Source organism: Nematolebias whitei, chromosome 7, assembly GCF_014905685.2.
Source record: "Nematolebias whitei isolate Nwh7 chromosome 7, NemWhi1, whole genome shotgun sequence".
NCBI classification, from domain to species: Eukaryota; Metazoa; Chordata; class Actinopteri; order Cyprinodontiformes; family Rivulidae; genus Nematolebias; species Nematolebias whitei.
The window spans coordinates 37505009-37528105 of record NC_056504.1 but is presented as its reverse complement, the minus strand read 5'-3'; the positions used below and the strand labels follow the sequence as shown (position 1 = coordinate 37528105).

Genomic DNA, 23097 nt, shown 5'->3' with positions numbered 1-23097 from the left:
CTATGTTCATGTTGTGACTTCCTATTTCTAAAACAAAACAAAAAAAAGCCTCCCAACATTTTCAAAGTCAAACTTATTGTAGTTAATTGGATTGCAACAGAGAATGTGAAGACACCAAAGAGATGCTAATAGGTCATGAGGATGGAAATCTGTCAAAATACACAGAAAATGAAAAACAGATGTTTACATACACTGTTGTAAAAAAAAAAAAAAGACTTTGTTTATCCTGACTGTCTGACATTAAATCAGACTAAACCATTCCCGTTTTAGATCAGCTGGGATTCCCAAAATGAGTTCCATTTATTTAATGCCCAAATAATAAAAGGAAAATGGTGTTTATTCTCACATATATTTGTTTGAATAGATCAATGTGGCAACTTTAGATGTTTGGAGATTGTACCTGAGGATGAACCAGAGTTGTAGAGTTGATGTCTTTAGATTTATTTATTTATTTTATTTTTTTCAAATAATGTCAACACAAGTGTGCCTCCAGATACTGTGCATGTTGTCAGCCAACCTATTAAAACCTTCCAAAGATATGACATCATCATTTGAGCTTTCCCAAATTGTTAAAAGTCCTTTTACTTAAAAAAAAAAAAAAAAAAAAAATCCTCATCTCATTATTCCAGCCTTTAGCCAAACCAGGGCTTAATTTGTAAACCAATCAATACCAGAATACAAATAGCAGGTGGGCCGGGGGTCCTTCCCCATAAAATTTTGAATAAAGTAGATGCAATTTCCTGCATTTTAACAGGTTGTTAAACAAATATGTTTACCTACATTTGTAAACACGCCACTTCTGTCAACAATCCTACCCCCCAACCCACCCCCACCCCTTGACAGTTCTAATCCTAACTCTGTCCCTGCTCGTTGTTGTCTGACTCCACATGTGAAAGCTCCAAGCGCCTCCTCTGTTTAGGCTCCTGCCTGGTTAGCGCGCCACTCACCCCCACCACTCTTTTATGGGCGGAGATTTTTTTAAAGCATATATGTGCAAATGCTACTTGAAGATGCAGATTGTGTGCTCGTAAGTGGCTGTTGTGTTTAAAATTAGTGTTTATGTAATTGTTTTCAGCTTACTTATCCAATATATCGGTAAGTTTTATTTGTTTAAGGCAGTCATATTTGTTCGTAACTTTGTTATTAGTCAGCCTAAGAGTTACTGGATCCAGATCCAAGCAAACAGTTACCGGAGCACACATTGTCAAAATAAGAGACTTCTGAGATCCTGTTCCGGCAGGATCTGGCTCAAATTAAGCACTGAGCCAAACAGGAATGGTTTAGTCTGGCTTATCAGAAACAAATGACCTTACAGTGTATGTAAACATCTGGTTTCAGCTGTACTGTATATGTCTCGTCACTGACGGAGCATGGAGGAGGAGCGAACAGAAAGGTTGGATCATTACGGCACTGAACCTGAACAACGATTCCGCCTGTGTTGCAATATTTCTTTAGTGATTAATGAATGAAAATGACGACAGCTGAGGCCCTTGAAGACTGTTGCACATGCTCTGTAGTCGTCTGTTTTATCTTTTAACTGAATGTTCTCATAGACAACTTTAATTTGTTTTTGGACAAAACGACCAGTGTACAAGTTTTAGTTGATTTTTATGGTTTAACTACAGGATGTTTTTTTTTTCTTGGACCCTTAGCAGAGAGGGTAACTTTTCCTCCATTTATCGCTATAGTTCAATTTGTTCAACTTCACGTATTTGCCTTATTAAAAAAATAATAATAAAATGAAAGGGATTTGAGAGTTTTTCTCTTCCATTGCACTAAATTTAATTCATGTAAGAGAGGCAGAAACAAGAAAAACTATGCCCGAGTACCTCTTTTGTACCATTTTTGTTGTGTCATGTTTAGATTATCCATATATTTTTAAAGGTTACTTTGCTTGCAACCAGTGAGAGAAGTTTATTTTTATGTTCCTGTTCTTAGCTGTTGAAATGGACTTTGAGCCACCAAAACGTTCAGTAGAAGGTTAATGTGTTCCATTTGGTAATAAATCTGATTGTTGTTTTCCCATTTGTTCGTCAGTGTGTTTATTACTGTTCTTTGTCAGTTTGTTGGTTGGCCTTTTATGCTGTTTCAATTTTTTTATTCTGTTGTAAATGAGCATTATTGCCAGTGACGTGCAGTCAGGGGAGGCAGGTGAGGCAGTGCCTCACCTCATCTGTCATCATGTCAAGGAAAATACTAACAATAATAGAAAATACATTTGACCACTTTATAAAACTAGTTTCTGAATTATTTCAACATTTCAAAGATCAAAATCGCAGAATTTACATAACGCCTGTTCAAACAATGCGGGTTTGGCCGTGTAGTACTCTGACTCACCTCTGGTGGCGCTGTGTCATATACAATATATGAAGTAGGCGGTTGGCGCATGCCCATTGCCGTCTCTATTTATATCGCCAATATACACGTTTGATTTCATGTGCTGCACATGCTGATGTTCTACAGTTTAATAAATTGAATGAATGTGTGTGACATGTTTCTTCGTTCTAATCGGTCATAAATGCAAGGTTAAAATACACAGGGTGAGGCAGAAAGAGCCATGCCGCACCAATAGGGGGCAGTGCTGCCCCATAGGGACAACGAAATGTCGCTGTTGCGCTCTTCTGTTGCACTCTTCTGTTGCGCTGAGGGGTGGGAGTGCAAGACCATATCTCAAAACTAAAGAATTTTTCTAAATTCTTCATTTTTCCAAACTCATTCATCTAAAAATAAAGGTAAGAGAATAGAGGTTTTTTTTTAATAGAGGAGTATGAAGTTGATTAAAGCATAATTAGATGTCATTTTAGGTTGGGGGGGCTAAATTGAAATGTACTTGTAAGCTTCTAATTTGGGGTCATATACTGTATGTGAGCATCTGATTCCACATTCAGTGTCTCACCTGTCACGGGCCTCACTGCACGTTATTGATTAGTGCATGTAGTCAGCTGAACCGTCAGCTGTTATTCTATTGTAAGGTAATATTGGAGAAAAATGAGATCTTGGTTTGCAATCTGAACCCATAATAGGTAAAAATACGTATGTAAACACAATTAAATCCTGTGAGCAAAACTTGCATCAAATTAAAAATTAAGCAAGGTACTCTTTTAGCTTTATATTAGTTGCATTTTATTAGTAATGTTACTTCCTCGGTCCACATTATAGAATAACTATAAAGGTCTTGCTTGCTCACTTCTTTGTTTTTTTACTTCCTTGTTGCATTTCCCTGCTTGTTGTCTGGTGATTTTGCAAGTGTGTCATTAAGGTGAGTGCCATGGGAAAAAAGAGATTCCCAAAGGATCAGGTGTGGTCTTCTTCATATTTATTTCACAGCTTTGGAGAACAGTCAGCAATCACAGAAGATCAATGCATTTACAAGGTGGTAAAGGAGTTAAACATTTCTCAAGTATGGGGATCATTCTCTAACATTCAAAAGTCTCCAACATGATGACAAAGATGACCTCTCCACTATCTTCTTACCGATACATCCAGAATGATTATAATGTAAAGAAAAGATCACGGACACATTTATGATCATTAATAATCACTGTGTCTATATTCATATCCTAAAATATAGAGCATGGTGCATGCATATAAAAACATTTTCTCGACAGTGAGATGTATGATAAATAGTCTTGACTGCAAAAATGTGCCAGCTAAAGAATTGAACATTTATTGACATTTAAAAATGTAACCTCGCTTTAACCAATCTTTTGCTTGGTGTGCTTTTTTTGTATTTCCTCTTGCTGTTTAGAATTAGTAGAACCTCATGAACATAAAAAAAAAAAACATTATTTTTGAGAAATAAGGATATAAAAAATAGAAATATATTTACTTTATTTGAAAACTAAAATTAATATCCAGTCCCAGCGGCATGGTGGTGCAGTTGGTAGAGCTGCCGCCTCTCAGGTTAAAGGTTGCAAGATCTAATCCCGGTCAGGGACCTTTCTGGGTGGAGTTTGCATGTTCTCTCCGTGCATGCGTGGGTTTCTCTGAGTACTCCGGTTTCGTCCTACAGACCCGAAAACATGTTAGGCTGATTGGTAACTCTAAATTGTCTCTAGGTGTGAGTGAGAGAGTGAATGTTGTTTGTCTTGTTTGTCTCCATGTGTCCCTGTGATGGACTGGAGACCTGTCCAGGGTGTCCCCCGCCTCTTGCACAGCGATGTTTGGATATGGGCACCAGTGACCCCCATGGCTCAAAACGGACGTGTAACAAAGCAGGTACAGATGATGGATGGCTGGATGGATGATGGATGGATGGATGGATGGATGATTGATTGATTGATTGATTGATTGATTGATTGATTGATTGATCTACAGTGCTTTGCGAAAGTATTCGGCCCCCTTGAACTTTTCAACCTTTTGCCACATTTCAGGCTTCAAACATAAAGATATAAAATTTTAATTTTTTGTGAAGAATCAACAAGTGGGACACAATCGTGAAGTGGAATGAAATTTATTGGATGTGTCAAACTTTTTTAACAAATAAAAAAACTGAAAAGTGGGGCGTGCAATATTATTCGGCCCCCTTTACTTTCAGTGCAACAAACTCACTGCAGAAGTTCAGTGAGGATCTATGAATGATCCAATGTTGTCCCAAATGACTGATGATGATAAATAGAATCCACCTGTGTGTAATCAAGTCTCTGTATAAATGCACCTGCTCTGTGATAGTCTCAGGGTTCTGTTCAAACCGCAGAGAGCATCATGAAGACCAAGGAACACACCAGACAAGTCCGAGATACTGTTGTGGAGAAGTTTAAAGTCGGATTTGGATACAAAAAGATTTCCCAAGCTTTAAACATCCCAAGGAGCACTGTGGAAGAGTGGCAAGAAGAAAGCCATTTCTCAAAGATATCCATATAAAGTATAATTTAAAGTTTGTCACAAGCACCTGGGAGACACAGCAAACATGTGGAAGAAGGTGCTCTGGTTAGATGAAACCAAAATCGAACTGTTTGGCCACAATGCAAAACGATATGTTTGGCGTAAAAGCAACACAGCTCATCACCCTGAACACACCATCCCCACTGTCAAACATGGTGGTGGCAGCATCATGGTTTGAGCCTGTTTTTCGTCAGCAGGGACAGGGAAGATGGTCAGAATTGATGGGAAGATGGATGGGGCCAAATACAGGACCATTCTGGAATAAAACCTGTTTGAGTCTGCAAGAGACCTGAGACTGGGATGGAGATTTATCTTCCAACAAGACAATGAGCCAAAACATAAAGCTAAATCTACAATGGAATGGTTCACGAATAAACGTATCCAGGTGTTGGAATGGCCAAGTCAAAGTCCAGACCTGAATCCAACCGAGAATCTGTGGAAAGAGCTGAAGACTGCTGTTCACAAACGCTCTCCATCCAACCTCACTGAGCTCGAGCTGTTTTGCAAGAAAGAATGGGCAAGAACTTCAGTCCTCCATGTGCAAAACTGATAGAAACATACCCCAAGAGACTTGCAGCTGGAATGGCAGCAAAAGGCGGCGCTACAAAGTATTAACGCAAGGGGGCCGAATAATATTGCACACCCCACTTTTCAGTTTTTTATTTGTTAAAAAAGTTTGACACTTCCAATAAATTTCATTCCACTTCACGATTGTGTCCCACTTGTTGTTGATTCTTCACAAAAAATTAAAATTTTACATCTTTATGTTTGAAGCCTGAAATGTGGCAAAAGGTTGAAAAGTTCAAGGGGGGCGAATACTTTCGCAAGACACTGTAGTTCCACTGACCGGACTAGACCAATATCTTCAACATATCCTGATGCATGCTCAATAATCCAGGTAGAAAAATCTAAAAAGTTAAGTCTGGTCCTCTGGACATTAAACAAACAAACAAAAACAAAAAAAAAACAGAGGCCCAGAATTAACTTTTTTAGACAATATTTTCATTGTTAGGGTGCAGGGGCTCAAGAGGATAATTGAACTAAATGATTACATTTGTAATTTTTTTTTTTTATATATATAAACTGGCAGTGAACAAATGAGTCAGATATGAGTCAGATTTTAAAGTTTCTTTTGAACTTCTTTCACTGGCTGCAAATAGGACAAAAGACCTGCTCTGTATCTGCTGAGGTTTAACAACATTGATGTTGTTAAATGCCAAATCAATTACAGCCTGACAATAAATTATGGTTGAATAGTTATTAAACAATGTGACAGAACTCCTGGGCTGGTTTTTATTTTATTTTTACTTATTCATTTATTTTTGGCTTCTTGATTTTAGGTTTCTGAGATGTTTTTCTAAATATTTTAAACCAGTCTGACTGTGAGTGAAGGTGAGGGAAAAATATTTCTTACAGTTTCTTACAGTTCTTTGTTTTGTTTTGACAGGACTGCAGTGCTGAGGTCCACACCCACCCCCACGAGCGTTTTTTTGCGTTATGGATGATGTCATCTGGAGGTGGAACCTGTGACCCCAGCACCTACTGCTGTAACGGAATCAAGTTAATTTGATGTAACATAGTAATACCGGAAACAACAACTTCAGCCTTCAAAATAAAAGTATTTAGTAGCAGTTCACGACAACGTTTTTATTGCTTAAAAATATTAACAGAACTATCAACAGTTCATAGACTATCTAAACACAAAAAAGTCAACTGAGCCCGTGATGGTCTTCAATGAATTGCAAATTCACAACTTATATTATTTGTAGATAATCACAAATACAAAAGAGAAAAAAAAAATCCTTAACCATTTTTAAATCAAAGTGAGACTCTCTTGTTGGCTAAATAAGTATTTATTGATGGTCAGAGGATGGCGCTGAAACAACTAAATAATCGCAATGTACAAAATATATATGGGGTGGGGGTGGCAGAAAAAAATCCCCTGAAAGCATATTTTAAATTTTATTATACTGTATACCTAAGACACAAATATTTAAATTCAAACCCAATTTAAATGACACGTTGAAAAAAAACAAACTGGATTTATTGCAACATGTAACATGGCCGCTCTTGTTTTGAAATAACAAACAGGAAGTATTTGTTAACCTAGCTTAGCTTTCCGCCGGTGTCGGCGTTGCTCTTCTGGTTTCTAGTAATCGATGCAGGTCGTCGGAAGCGGGTGTTTGTCTGTTTGTGTGTAAAACACACAGAAGAAGAAGCCAAAGGAAAAACTCAAGCAGGGATTATTTTTTATAAAGTCACAACATCTAAGCTAAGCAGCTAACAGGTAACTTCATGTTTTACTTAATGAGTCAGTTATTATCTCTATGTTCGCCTTGTTGCGCCTGTTTAAAAACTACCAGGTGTCAAAGAAGTTAATTTTATATCCTGTCAATATAAATGTAGTCAGTGCAGCGACTTTCGACAAATGTTCAAATGTACAATTCCTGGGAAATTTAAATGAGTTCAAACTTTTATTTTCAGGGTAAATTCTGTGATTTTCTCTTGCAGATTCTCCAATCATGTCACAAACTTAACTTTAGTCGATTAAGTGATTAGTACACATCTATATATATATATATATATATATATATATATATATATATATATATATGCTTCCAGAATTGGCTTGCTGTAACAGTATTCTGTCATTTCAAAAAAGTTTAAACTATACTAAATAAACATAAGCAATTCAAATCAACTGTTTGTTAAATTAGTGGTTATCAGTTCTGGTTTCTGTCCATGTGTATATTTTTACAAACACGTTGAATTTGTTCAGCAAGTATTAAATGTTTATTTTATTTTATTTATTTATTTTAACAACTGGTAATTGAACTAACAAATCTTTCTTTAATGACACCAAGGAGCTCGGTGTTAAAACTTTGAATATCATTTGCTTTTTGTTTGTTAATTTGATTCACTGATGGCTTGGTACTTGGGTTATTGGGAGAATATTAGGAGAAATAAGTTTAGTAATGAAAATAATCAGTAGCTGGATCCATTAGAATCGCTGCAGTTTCCAGGCTCAGAAAATTTGCAGTACTTCCTCTAATCAGTAAGTCTTTATCATTTGTCTGCTCATAAAGTTTTTGAGTCTTTCCCTGTGCTCCGTCTGAGTATATAGTTCCTGTTACCACAAACCGTATGAGCTTTAGTATACGTCCTTACAGGAATACCTTACATTGGTGTATTTAACACTGGTTCTGTAAATTAGCCATGAAGGAATCAGTGTGTGGGCCATAACAGTAGTTTAAAAATGCCAAGTATGTGTTGTGATTTGACGGGTTTTAGGTGTGTCGTTCTTCTGCTCAACAGTTGCGTTGGGAAACCCACAGCAACCCGTTTTGGGCCAAATGAGCAGGCATAAATAATCAACAACATGAATGTACTTATTTTGTTTGCTAAGATATATAAAAAAAGAAAAGGCTCATTCATGTATGATGACACTACAGACAGGGTGAAGGTACCATACCATACCATTTTATTTATTGAGCACTTAAAACAGCTACAAGGCCAACCAAAGTGCTGTACAGACAGAACAACACACGAAGCAAAATACAAAATGAAGCAAATCAAAAATATAGACATAAAAACGATGCAGATAATGACGACAAACCAGTGTGGAGCGTACAGGATCAAAACACAGATCCTCTGGTGTTCAAAGCTACTGAATAGTAGTGAGTTTTTAAACGGGATTTGAAAACCGAGAGGGAGAGTGCCAGTCTGACAAGTAGAGGTAACTCGTTCCAAAGTCTTGGTCCTGCTACTTAAGGCCCTGTCACCTCTGCACTTAAGACGAGTTCCTGGAACTGTGAGGAGCAACTGGTCCGCTGACCTCAGGGAGCGTGGTGGGACATACGGTTGTAGCAGGTCAGAGAGATGGGGGGGTCGAAACTGTTCAGCGATTTGTAGACATACAGTAAGGTAGACCAAAGACTAAACACAGAGAACCTGTTTAACTCTAATTGAAGACAAGGTGCCAACAAGTAGGCTCAACTTAACTAAACCGTTTAAAAATCGGCTTTTACGTTTTTGTGTGTGTGTGTGGGAATCCATGATAATAATGTTCTCTTAAAATAAACAGAGGATTTTTTGCTATTAGACTAAACCATCTGGTTTCATATATGCAGGGGGTGGGGGGGGGGGAGTGTTATTAAATTTTTCACATTGATACAGAAATATTCAGCAAATTGTCAAAAACAAAAAGGTCACATTTTCATCACGTAAGACATTGTAACATTTGGACAGAGGTGGAAAGAGTACTAAGAAATTGTACTCGAGTACAAGTGCTGTTACACTGCTTAAATTGTACTTGATTACAAGTAAAAGTACTGGTCTTGTAAAATACTTAAGTAAAAGTACAAACTACTCTTCTCAAAAACTACTCAAGAGTATTAATTACTTTTTAACCAATTGATGTTTTATTGTGTTGTCAATATAAGGCATTCGATTTGATGTACTGTATATAATAGCTACAATCAAAGCACATTTCTCAGATGCTCAGAAGCTCCGTCTTATTTTAGTACTAGGCAAACCAATGGCAATGACAATTGGGCCGGTCACGATAACAAAATTTGCTGGGCGATTAATTATCTCAGAAATTATTGCAATAAATGATTATATTGTTTGAAATTATTGTCAAATTTAAGAAGAAATTTTGGTTAATTTTGTGTGTAGTACCTTTATTGACCACCGGATGGCAGTATAAGACAGTTTGAACCAAAGGATGGCTAGTGAGGGAGCGAGCAGTGTGTCTCTTTAAGAAAAATGGGAGGGAGGCCCCTTGACGTGACATGGGCTGTCTCTCGTTCCTGTTTTTCGGTTCTCAAAATGGCGGAGGCTCGGTGTGGTTTGAGCTCATTAGCATAGCATTTGTCACACAAAGCTTTTAATAAAAAAATCAGTAAACAAGTTCTCAGCTTTTTTTTTTTGCAGAGAAAAACAACTTTTTACGCAAAGGCACGGGTTTCAACCGTGAATTTTGGAGCTTTGACAAGACAGAGTTTTTTTTCCCTGAGGTCGGCCTGTTAGCTTAGCTCGTAGCTTAGTTTCTCAGCTTAGCTGCTTTTAACAATCCAAAAACGCGATTTTGGATCATTAAAATGGATTTTAAAGAGAAAAGAGAAAGGGAAGGGTCAGTGAAGAGCACCGGCGTTGAGCCTTTTGTAATCCAGTGTCTTCAGTAGAAAGAGAGAGTCACTAACTATTAATTGATTTATTGTTTATTGTGACAGGCCTAGTGACAATATCTAAGATCCTTGTATACTTAGGCAAACTAATAACCCACACACACAAACAATAAAAAAAGCAATACCATACATGTGTAAAACTTCGTATACCACAATAAATTTTTTCAGATTAGATGCTGAAGTCTTGTAAGTTGCTGTCACCGTAGAGATCAAACAAAGTTTGCATCTGGACGCTGTCTCCTTTTCGCCCTCTGTCCATGAAACATTCCTCCAGGTACGGCCCCGGCACTCGTCCTCAACCTTTACTTTCATTTTCTCTGTTGACAGTGTTGTCCTCTGTCTCCATTTTGACTTTTTCTCCAAATCTTCGGTCCATAAATGACTCTACTCAACGGAGTTGTCCTTTGCTTACGTCATAGGTAATTAATGCGTTTGCGATCTGAGAGCCTTATTGGCTACAAAGATGCAAATGAATGGTTTTCATTCAAATATGCGGCTGTACTCAGTAGCGACGTCTGATTTTAAAAGTAGCGAAGTAGATTACATGGTCTAAATTGTACTTAAGTATGAGTAAAATTACACACTTAAAAAGAAATACTCATAAAAGTACAAGTACCCAACAAATCTATTTAATTACAGTAATGTGAGTATTTGTAATTTGTTACTACCACCCCTGCATTTGGAAAATCACTTTTATTCATGTGAATAAACACAGTAAAGTCTGGGGGTTTATTTTAGTCCACAAATGTTTTATCCATTCCTGAGCAAGATTAGTTTCTGCTGTCATTGATTATCTGACCGTTCCAGTTATGCGCAGACCTTCGCCGCATGTCAGACTGAATCAGATAAAATATTTTTTGGGTTTAAGTGATGGGCGCTGTAGATAACTGGTGTTGTTGGCTGCTTCAGCTGCAGCCTCTGGGAGTATCTTGCTGATGTATGCTGCTAAGTCTTGGAATACGTTGAGTCTAAATATCAAGGTTCATGCTCAATAATCCAGGTAAAACATCCAACAATGTTCAATCGGATCATTTGGACAGTTTCTTTTTTGTTGTTGTTGAGAGACGTTTCGCCCTCCATCCTATTCTCCATCTTATCACCAGCAAACTGGTTGGTCCACTGTAGGAGTGTACTGCTTAGTGGGGAAAACTGTTTTGTTTGGGACTCAGACTGATGAAGCCCTTCGGATGGAGAGCGAAACGTCTCTCAACAAATCAATAAACTGTCCGTATGACCTGACTGAACATTGTTGGAGCCTAAATATTTACCTTAAAATAACAAACAGCTACAAAATTAGTGGCACTCGTGATGTTTCTGTGGGCGATTCGTGTAGAATGATGTCCCTGTTGTATTTAATATTTCAATATGTCAGTGCTGCTTCATATTTATTCAGTCAAGATTGTTTACAAATGAGTGTTTCAATTTCAATTTGTTTTTTAACCCGTTCCTCTTGGTTATGATTTGTATAAAATGATGTAAAAACGAGACTTCTCGTGTGTATGGTAGTAAAGCAAAAGAACCAAAGGAAGAAAAGAAAAGTGTTTGTTCTGAGCTGATCTGTAACAATAGTCCATCAAGGACAGTGTTGGAAAACAAAAGTGAGCAAAACATTCCCACTCATTTCCTGTAACGTGTTTTCTGGAAACTAAAGCTGTCATGTCAGGAACAACACGCCTTTTCTTAGCTAACTGTCTTAATGTTGTTATTAAACCACATGAGGATTAAAAGGCAGCTCACCTCATTGGTCTGAATCATGGGCTGCTCTGTATTAAGCTGGTTGCATAACTTCTGGTGGCCCCCTAAGCCCCAGGAAACCTCTTTAAACTCTGGGAGATGGAGGTAACGTGTTCATTAATGCGAGGCGTTGTTCAAACTGTTGCAGAAAATTATACTTTACTTTCCTGTAGTTTTAAAGTTACGCGTGAATCATATTTCCCCAGTTCTGAGAGCTTTACATTTAGTTTTGCTTGTTATTCTGTAGCAAATTTCACTTTCACTATTGTTTATATATATATTGGTTTGTACCAGGTAGTTATTTCCACCCTGAATACATCAACTGACTAGTTTTAAGTGAAAAAAAACATCAAAAGTCTACGAGTAATAAAAGATTCCCGTGACACACTTGTTCATTTTATTTACGCAGACTTGCTGGTAAGCTAACTTTGACTTGACTGTATTTATGGAACGTGGGATTAATGGAGGACATGGAATTTCAGGAGTGTCCTGACGAGTATAATTTCTGATAGGTACTTCATGCAACCCGGTGGATTTTGATGCATTCGGAAGTTTTCAATCCATTCAACCTTTTATTTACAGGTTAGTCTCACTGAGTTACGAGGACTCACTGAGAGACCTGTTTAAAACAAAAAACACAGATGAGGTACGCACACCAGTAAACATTTAAAAGCATATAAAATGAAAAGTAAATGAAGTAATATAAAACACAAAAATAAAAAAAAACATGTTACATTATAAAACGGTGTAAAATACTAAAACCAGGAACATGTCTGCATTGATTTTTGCATTGAACTTAACCGTTGTTTCAAATCCCTTAGGGAGGTCAAGATCAAGAGCTTCAGGTCTTTTTGCAAGGTGTTACAGGAGCAGAGTAAGAGAAGGACCTTTTGCCAAGTTCAGTCCGCACTGAGGGGACACTGCAGGTAATGATGTCTTGAGAGCGCACGCTGTAGCTGCACTCACGTCGAGACATGTAGGAGGAGATGTATGAAGGCAGCAGACCAAGGAGTGATTTAAAGATGAAAATGTACCAGTGAGAGAGTCTGTGTGAAGTTAATGATGACCAGTTAACCCGTGAATACAGGGTGCAGTGGTGGGTATGGTAGTTACAACCAGTTATGAATCTTAGCGCACCATGATAGACAGCATCCAACATCTGTAAGGTGCTTGCAGGAGCATTCGTGTAAATAATGTCACCATAGTCAATGGAGGGAAGGAAAGTAGCAGTTACAAGGTGTTTCCTAGAATTCAGTTAGGCACAATCTATTTCTGAAAAAGAAACCCAATTTTACTTTCAATTTTTTTACTGTTTTTGATATAAGGCTTAAAAGAGATGTGCATCAACCAAGAGCCCCAAGTATTTATAAGAATCAACAAACTCAATAGGAACACCATTCGTAGATAAGATAGAAGGAAGGACTGTTAGTACTGACTTCCTGTTTGAAAACAACATCCCTTTGGTTTTATCAGCATTTAGCACCAGTTTGAGACGGAACAAATCTGGCTGGTTGATGTCGAATGCAGACTGGAAAAGCTGGAAAACCTTAGCAATTGTTTTAGCTCAACAATAAACAGCTGTGTTGTCAGCATAGAAATGTAAGTATCTATCAGGAATGATCTGACATGCATTACGTATGTGGATTGTGAAGAGGGTGAGTCCTAAGACTGAACCTTGTGGTACACCATAGTTAGAATTGTTAAGTTGTGTGAAAGGATTGGAGTGTCTGAAATTTGGAAGCCAGGTCACAACCTTGGGCTTTTTGTGTTGTCCCTCAAGTTATTCCAGTTGTTCCACAGAGTGGCTGTTGGAAAAACCAACGTGCATTACCAAGAAACATAGTGGAGGTAACCAAATACTTGGTATTTATTATTGTTTAGAATGTGGTATTAAAACCTTCTCTCTTTTTTTTTTTCCAAACATTGGGACCTCCTAAAGTCAGAGTTTAAAAACCACGGTGAACTGGTCTAATTTCAGCTGGTGAGCTTCAGCTACGTTTTGTTTCTCCTTTTGTTGCAGCTTGTACTGAGTTGTCGTCTCTGCAATTATTTAATGTTCATACACTATCCGTGACATCAAAAGAGGAAACTGCTTGCGAAAGAGTAGGTTTCCATGACATGTTTTGATTAAATTATAAGATCAGACTTTAAGAAAATAGTGCAAAAGAGCAATGGCATTTTTTCTTTTCTAGTTCAGTTGTAAGAAACAGGTTTGATCAGAGTGATGAACGTCTGCCAACCACCCGAACTTCCTCTCTTAAAGTTTTTCTCCTATAGTCATTAGTACTTATCGACAGCAGCAGCCACAGGTAGCTGAAATATTTAGCACAGACATATTATACATCAGAGACACTTTCATGTAGGGCGTCTTTTTTTATTACAGCATATGTCAAGATGTTCATTTACAGGCTTTTAAAATGCCTGCCACCAAGGTTAAAGGTTTTTGTCAAGTTCAGTGGCTGTGTTAATCCACATGTTGGCATGTGTGCACTAGGGCTGACATGATTAATACATTTCAGATGTAAACTGTCATTGAATTAAAAATTCACATGGCAGACGTGCCACATTAACAGCAAGAATAGTTAGAATAAACAGACATAAACTCGGTCAGCTCTATAAAAATCGTGGAATTTTAACATTTCTGTTTGTTTTTACTTGGCTATTTTCCATACAAATAAATGGAGACAGTTTTATCGTGATTTTGTTGTTCACCTTGATTGCCTAACCTGATTGTGATTAAATTACTCACTGTTAACAGGTCTAGTGTGCATTCACGTGGTGCATTGCCCCGGGCTGTTCTCTCCATGTCTCAGCTCTGCTGAAGTCTATCCAAACAGATCAGCAGCCAAAAACTCCTCCCACTCTCCAAAGAAAAGGAAGTGGATTGTTTTGTTTCACAGGGTCAGTTTCTGAGGCCTCTGTGCTGATGTTTCCCATTTGTTTGCCTTCCAGCACATCATCTGCTTTTTCTCAGGTCCATTTGGCAGCTGTGCAATGGTCGTGTGTCCATTAAACTTTCAAACCCTCTTAAACAATAAAAAAGCAGGTGCTTTTCTTAATGAAAACACGTCCTAAGTGGATATCAGTCAGGGTTGCTTGCTCACATGTCTTTATCACATTGTTCTCACAACAGGAGCAAACCGTCACGGATAAAACAGTTTTTGTCATAAAGTATTTAAAAGAACTGAGTAGCAAGTTTAATGAAGCCATCACCCAAAATTAAAGTCCTTAAATACCAATTTATTCTAAATAAATTATGCATATATATATATATATATATATATATATATATATATATATATATATATATATATATATATATATATATATACTAATTAGTCAAGAGGCACTTTTTTTTCTTGTATTGTTAATTGCTGCAGATGTCCAAAGAAGTGCATATTGTGGACTTATTATATCTCTTTATAGAAAAATATTTTAACTACTGACTGTAATTATATTTAAATTGTTTTAAGGTGTTGAACCAACAACACTGGGGCAGTGTAGGTCTGAGTTTTTAAGATGTATGAGTTAAAGTATTAAAAGTACCTCTTTTTCTATGCATTTGGCCATGGAGTGGATGTTTGAGTACAAAGAGTTAGAGTTTTAGCTGCAGGTCTGAGAGATTCATTTCCCTGAATTTGTGGGTGGTGGCACAGTGGATTAGTTGTGTTTTAAAAGCAAGGTTGCCAGATCAAATCCCGGCCCAGGACCTTTCTGGGTGGACTTTGCATGTTCTTTCCGTGCATGCGTGGGTTTCCTCCTACAGACCAAAAACACGCATGTTAGGCTAATTGATAACTCTAAATTGTCTCTAGGTGTGAGTGAGAGTGTGAATGGTTGTTTGTCTCTATGTGTCCCTGTGATGGACTGGAGACCTGTCCAGTGTGTCCTCCCTCTTTCACACAGTGATTGCTGAATATGAGTATCAGTGACCCCCATGACCCAAAAAGGAAGAAGCAGATAAAGATAATGGATGTATGTATGGATGTTTGTACCGGTTTGTATAATAAATAATGTGTTATGTGTTGTCATCATTGTATGTTCCCATACAAAGACGAAATTGGCTCTGCATTTAACACATCTCACCTGAGATACACCCAGGCAGTTATGTAAGCTGCCCGGGGAGCAATTCGGGATTAGGTGTCCTGCTCAGAGACACCATGAGATGTGCAATGACCGGGGATTGAACCCAGGACCTTCGGGTCCCGAGTCGGCTGCCCTGCCCCTACTCCATTTCGGTCTATCTCGGACGGACGGATGGATGGGGTTGGTTTACAAGGTTGTTAGGCAGAAAATAGACGAGGTAAAGAGCCAAATGATCTATGGGCCATTGATTTGAGGCAGCGGGGCTCGAGCTCCTCATCAGCATATCTGCTAACTTATCCCACCACACCTCTGCTCTGTGGATAAAACAGAAATGCATTAATTTTTAAATCTATAATTTATCAAAAATAAATTTAGTGTTTACATTAGGGAATTCTTGCATGGCATTGTTGTTTTAGCAACAAACTCAGCTACTCATTACTTGTAATATCATGTAGACAAACAACTTTGTAGGGCACAGTAAAGCCTTCACAGATTCAGCTCTGAATCCTTAATTCAAATTAGTTCTGATCATTATGTCATCATTAAATCCAAATATTCCTGTAAAGAATCTAGGAAATCTCTGAGGGGATCATAGAAAAAACTGTTTTTGTACGTTACCACTGTGTTCTGCACCACTTGCTATAATTTCCTGTATGTTTTTCTTTCCACATATTTCTGAAAGGAATAAACTAAGCAGAGATGGAGATGTATGGGAGTTTTGTTCATGAACTCACTTGTTTCAACACCCTGCTATCTTTGATTCTTTATTCAGGTCTCATCTCTTGTTCCTTCTGTTCTTTATGCACTTCTGTAATTTGGAGTTGCCATTACAGAACCAAAGTTTATGACTGCAGTTTGTTACGACTCTGTGCTTGTCAGACAACCTTTCTTTTTGAGTAAGTATCCAGTGCTATCAGTCAGAGAGGATGCTTTGCAGAACAAGAGCAGAGAAAACTGGTTTTATGACTTTGTGTTCTTTGTTCATTCTTCTGTCTTTATGACACCTTTAGTATACGATCCACAGAGAAGACAATGAAAGGCAATGTTTGGCTTAAGCAGACAATCGCACCACTCCTAAAATCCAGGAAGTAGTATATTTATCTCTTTTATTTTTCCTCAACACCTTGTTCTTGTCCCAACAGAAATGGGTTCTATTCGAAAGAAGCTGGTGATTGTTGGGGATGGAGCTTGTGGGAAAACATGTCTTCTCATTGTCTTCAGTAAAGACCAGTTTCCTGAGGTCTACGTCCCAACAGTGTTTGAGAACTACATCGCCGATATTGAGGTTGATGGAAAACAGGTTTGTAACATTGACATACACATAAGTGATTTACTTAAGTTGACACTTCTGTTGGGAGAAAAAACAACTATGGTTGTAAGTTTATCTTCTCAATTGAAACGCTTCTGCACCTTCTATTTCAAGTTTTTGGTTTAACCTTTAAACATTAACACAATTTTTCCCACATTTTAGTGCCGAATGGTAAATGGACTGTACTTATATAGCACCTTTCTATCTGATCAAGATACTCAAAGTGCTTTACACTACAATCTGTGCCCTCATTTACCCATTCATACAGCACTCTACTAGATCTATACAAAGATTAATCGGTGATTTATCACATTCACACACTGATGGGACACACATCAAAGGCAAAGAGGGGTTCAGTGTCTTGCCCATGGACACTTCAGCATGTGTGTGGAATCGAACCCCCAACTGTCCCACTGGAGGACGATTGTGCTAACCACTCAGCCACAGCTACCACAAGACAAAAAGCAACAAATTGTGCAGTCGAGAGCCATAAACATAATATCTCATCACATAGCCCAGCCTACTGAACTATCCTGGCCTTGTTCACAGCATGAAAAACTAATGAACATGTTTCACATATAAAGTAGTCGAACTTGTGATTCCCATATATTTTCACTATCTTGTACCTACAACTGCAACTCATATTCCATATTTATCTCGCTTTAAGTGAAACATTAAACGCATCAAAACTGCTCCTTTTGTTTGAGAGCTTGTTTTACCTACATGTGTGATAAAAGCTGTTGCTCTGAACTCGGTGTCAATGTTAAATAACGGATTGTTAATGTTTTACTTGTTAGAGCTGATACATTACAAAAGACTGAAGCTCAGCTTTATAATCTCTTTACAAAGTAAACTAATTAAATAAAAACCACTTATTGATAATCAATGTAGTTTTTAAAAAAATCCAATGAACAGTTTTTACAACTTTTTTTAAGTTGCCCTTACACACTCATTGAAATATGGGTATATCAGTTATACCAAAATTAGATATGTATTTATTTATTTCAAATTTGAGTGAGTAGGTTACTTTCAACAGTAAAAATGAACCTTTTACCATAGTGGTTTAGGTTTTGTTTTTCTTTTTGGACCCATCTCAATGGATCATTCCAGGAACTGTTTTTGACTGCCGCTTGGATTGCCTCAGTTATCTTGCATATAATCAGCATCTAGGATATTAGTTTGCAAGCAGTAGATAGTACTTATAAAGTAATGAGCACGATATTTTCATTAACTAGATGTTTTTAGCTACCTATAATGTTTTATAAATTAACTGGGGGTTAGCTTCTGTAGCTATCTGGGAAACAAAGTACTCAGGCATGCTAAATATGCAGCTACAAAATAACCTTTATTTGATGACCTTTGTGCTTTTAATGGCTGCTGCTCCACAACTGAATGATTTCTGCTTAAAGAGGAGCTTTTGGACAAATCTAAAGTTGAAAGAGGGGTAAATAATTATTTGGCCATTCTCCAGACTGTACTGTACACTTTGGAGCTGGACCAAAGAGATGACATATTTTGTTGAGGGACTTTGTTCCCTTAATCTGACCATTGCTGCTGGATCACCACTTGGCAAAACAGGAAATGACTCAACTTCCTGGCTTCCTGTTCAGACAGGGAACAATGATGTCTCTTGGCAATCCCCCATCCCTCCCTCAGGACCCTCCTCCTGCTCTTACTTGATAAGTCCCTCATTTCCTGTCCTTGTTCTGTTAGCTTTTAAGATGCAGGAAGGGTAAAGAAGGGTAAACTGCTGTGATCTGGATAGAAAATATCAATTCATAATGAAGGGTGGTTAAGAATCACTCTCTCATACAGTCATTTGGATTGTTTTCAGTTTCTTTCCCCTGAGTTTAAGACATTCTCACACTTGCAGGAGGATATTTTTTCATATTTTACTCCTTAACGTCTGCTGCTTTCACCTGCAGTGGGAACAAAATGACCTCGGTGCTCTTACAAGCTGTATAGAGACCGACCGCCTCCCACTCTCGGCTTCTGCAAACGCCTATTTTGGGACTTTCTGATTCGTGTCCTCTTTGGAGGCACTTTTAAAGTTCCAGTATTATAACATAGAAAAATATATTTTTTACTGAACATAGCGAGTCAGATAAAAAAGTAAACTCATTTGGTTATTAATCTCTATAAAATGCAGAGGGTATTTGGTTAGATGCTCTCTAATCTCCCACTTTCCCTAATTGAACTGAGTCAGCGGCGTGATTTGGTAGGGAGAGTCTCTGGGTTATTTTTGTCACACTAGCAACATACCAGACTGCTGTTGTGATAAGAAAATGTCTCCACTGAATTACTACAAACATGAAATCTGTTTTTGGGTAAAACGAATGCATCACAAGTTTCAATCAAGATGCAAGGTATTGTAATCAGATGAGGAAAATATGCTCGAAGTAATGCTAATGTTATTTGCTGACTCACATTTGAAGCACAAGGCTTGGGGAAATTTTCTCAGATGGTTCACATGCGTCATCACTGATATTTCTAGCACTCAATGCATGAGGAAAAAAAAATCTTTAAGCTTTCTGTTGTGACAAGTCAAAATGTCAGAAGGTTATGTTTATTTATCTTTAGCCTTTATGTGGAAATCATGTTTTATACCACATTTGTATCAGGGATATGATCAATTTTATTTTATTTAAAAAACTAATAACTCAGCCTTCATGTAAAGTACAATCATTTAGTTTGCGTTTCCTTCTTTTTCTTCAGGTGGAGCTGGCGTTGTGGGATACTGCAGGTCAAGAGGACTATGACAGATTGAGACCCCTCTCCTACCCCGACACAGATGTCATCCTTATGTGCTTTTCCGTAGACAGCCCAGACAGCTTAGGTGAGGACATTTTTTATTTGCATTTAACTTTAAAATAGGTCCGTCTACATGTATCAACAAGCAGAACTGAGACATTAATAAAAACTACATATAAGCCTTATTTCCTGAAAAGTTAGTCAGTTTAAATTCAATTTAGTTTATTTATATAGCGCCAAGTCACAACAGAAGTCGTCTCAGGGCACTGAACAGAAACATTCATATATCTATAAAGTAAGTTAATAACATTATTTATCTGAGGAGCCAGCAGACTGCTTTGAGTCTTAACTTTGTAGCAGACTCAAGTTTACTAACATGATAAAGGACGAATAAATAAAAGCATATACACTTATGTAATTTGTTATCGAATTTAACGCACGTCCAAAATAAATGATTGCAAATATTATCGCAGAGTAAATAGTCAAATTTTTTTAGAAGAAGTAAACATATTTTATGCCAACAGCGCACGTGGTCACAATTTGAAGAAAAAAATAAATAAAGCTAAAAAAAGATCAAAGTTCATGCTCAATAATCCAGGTAGAACATCCAGTAAAGTTCAGTCAGGTCATCCAGCTGGTTTCTTTATTTTTGTTGAGACATTTCATCTTTCATCCAAAGGACTTCATCAATCAAAGTCCTACAACCAGCATACTCATAGTGGACCAACCATTTTTCTGGTGATAAGATGGTTTCTGGGGCCCGCCCTCTCCCCCGTCTGCTCCTCTGAGACAGGCATGCCAAAGTGGTTCAAAACATCTAAATGTATGCTCAATAATCCAATTAGAAAATCCAACAAAGATCCTTCTTTATTTTTATTTTTTTGGTTGAGACCTTTTGTCCTTCATCCAAAGGACTTCAACCCAAAGGGCTGCCTCAGATGAGTCGACTGGGAGAGCGCGAGCCCCAGAAACCATCTTATCACCAGCAAACTGGTTGGTCCACTATGTGAGTGTGCTGCTTGTGAGACTCAGTTTGTTGGGGCTCCTTGGCCTGATGAAGTCCTTTAGAAGAAGGATGAAACATCTCAACTACAACAACAACAAAAAAGAAACCGTCCAGATGGCCTGACTGAACTTTGTTGGAAAGCTAAAAAAGGTTTTAGAAAATTCAAGTAACACCTGAAGAACATGTTACAATCAGCAACTATTTGTTGTAGGCATCAGGTTCAGATTCATTTACTAATGCCATGTGCACAGAAATAAGTGTTTACAACATGCAGTGAAATTCTTACTTTGCACTTCTTCTAACACAGCAACACATATTAAAAAGCAACAAGAGGGCAGTTAAAAAAGACATCAACAAAAAGCAACAATGACCTGAGTGAGACGAACAATCTGCGCCTTGTGCAGAAATAAAGTATAAAATCGCTCCACACATTCTAGTTTACAAGGCGCTCTGGAAGTGTAGCAGTGTGTGGTGGATGGTGAATAAATATGCATGTAGTTTATGATGCGTATGACTTGTGGATTAAGAGTCTTTGAGAGTCTGGCTATCTGTGATTGTGCACGTGTTGTGCCTTTTGAGCACCCTGCTGATGTGAATGTTGCTCAGTAAGAGGACGGCTACTCCACAATGAACTGAGCAGTTTTAATCCTCCGCTGTAGAGCCTCCCTGTCCTGAACGGTACCATGGTGGCACTAGTGATGATGCTCTCAACTGAACTTTTGTAGAGATTGCTCAGAACCTTGGGTGACGTCCTAAATGTCCTCAGCTTCTTCAGAAAGTTTGGTTTCTGCTGTGCCTTCTTCTGGAGCTGCAGCTAGTTCAGACCCAGTGAGATCCTCACTGGTGGCAGTGCCAAGGAACTTGATAGTTTTCACACTCAGGGTCCCTCCAATGTCAAGGGGGACATATTGCTCCTTCTTTCTATGATCATCTCCTTGGTCATTGTGATGTTTAAGGAGAGATTGTTCTCTTGACACCAGCTCTGCCACCTGATATCTGTATGGCTCCTTGTCTGGTCTCAAAAATCCTCTGCTGGTCTTCTGTAACGTGTTGGGATACCCTGCCACATGTCATGAGTCTGTGATGTCATAGCGTTCCTCCAGTTTCTGGCTTGATGGATCTGTGGAAGTCAGATTCAGCCTTTTTTTATGCCTCCACATCACTTGAGATGCAGCAGGGCAGACATAGACCACACCTCCCAATCAGTCCATGGTTTATTTTGGGGTGGGTTTTAAAGCATTTTGTGCTTTGGCTCTGAAAAGATGCAAAAATAGATTTAAAGTCAGATAATTGACCAATTTAATTTTAATCCCAAATTGCAAAGAATTCAGGTATTTTAACATCTACAGTGTATTACTATAGAAAACTGTAAGAAGTCTGAGAATATATCTAAGAGCTTCAAGGCCAAAGGGTTGAGACGTTCTCTGTCCATCTTGATCAGTACTGACTCACTGAATCTGGAGTTAAATTGGAAAATCAATGTTGTTCTAGTCAGCTGCTGCAAACAGAAACTGAATCTAATACTGTTACAAACATGTTATAGCAACCCATCACGAATATATCTATGAATGTATCATTAACGGAGAATAACTTGGATCCTTAAATTACCATCCAAGTGACGTCTTTTGGCAGGAAGTCCAAAGTTTGTTTCAGCAGGACAATGTCAGAGCTCATCTTGCACATTGTTGAGTCTGGTTCCATAACCACAAGGTGTGTGTCGAACTGTCCTGCCATAGTGGATGTCTTGGGAGCAGCTAAAATCATTGTTGCCTCCAGTAGTCTGTAGACCAGTTTGTCATAAGAATGTTTTGCACCATGACTCTGCACAGCTGGTCCTTTTTCAGTATTTCCTGCCTTTTCTCGAGTATTTCAACTTCTTTTCTTTTCTCTTCCGGAACAGCAAATATTCCTGAAAAATGGACGCCTGAGGTGAAACACTTCTGTCCCAATGTTCCCATCATCCTTGTAGGGAATAAGAAGGACCTGAGGAATGATGAGCACACACGGAGAGAGCTGGCCAAGATGAAGCAGGTATGCCCCCCCCCACCCCCCCCCCCCCCCCCACACAACCAACCCACAACCACCCAACCCCACAACCAGCAGACACAAAGGCCAAACACTACAACATAGACGAAATG

The 23097-nt window shown here is 38.2% G+C and overlaps 1 protein-coding gene across 1 annotated transcript in view; it reads left to right on the top strand.

Annotated features, from left to right (window-relative positions):
- Window positions 1-7023: 7023 nt before the first annotated feature.
- LOC119411885 (rho-related GTP-binding protein RhoC) overlaps window positions 7024-23097 on the top strand; it is an 18305-nt gene continuing 2231 nt past the window's right edge. Inside the window, exons 1-4 of the mRNA XM_037678836.1 lie at window positions 7024-7171; window positions 17036-17193; window positions 19918-20038; window positions 22860-22990. Coding sequence (XP_037534764.1) covers window positions 17038-17193; window positions 19918-20038; window positions 22860-22990 — 408 coding nt within the window. The 5' untranslated portion in view covers window positions 7024-7171; window positions 17036-17037. The remainder of the gene's footprint in view (window positions 7172-17035; window positions 17194-19917; window positions 20039-22859; window positions 22991-23097) is intronic.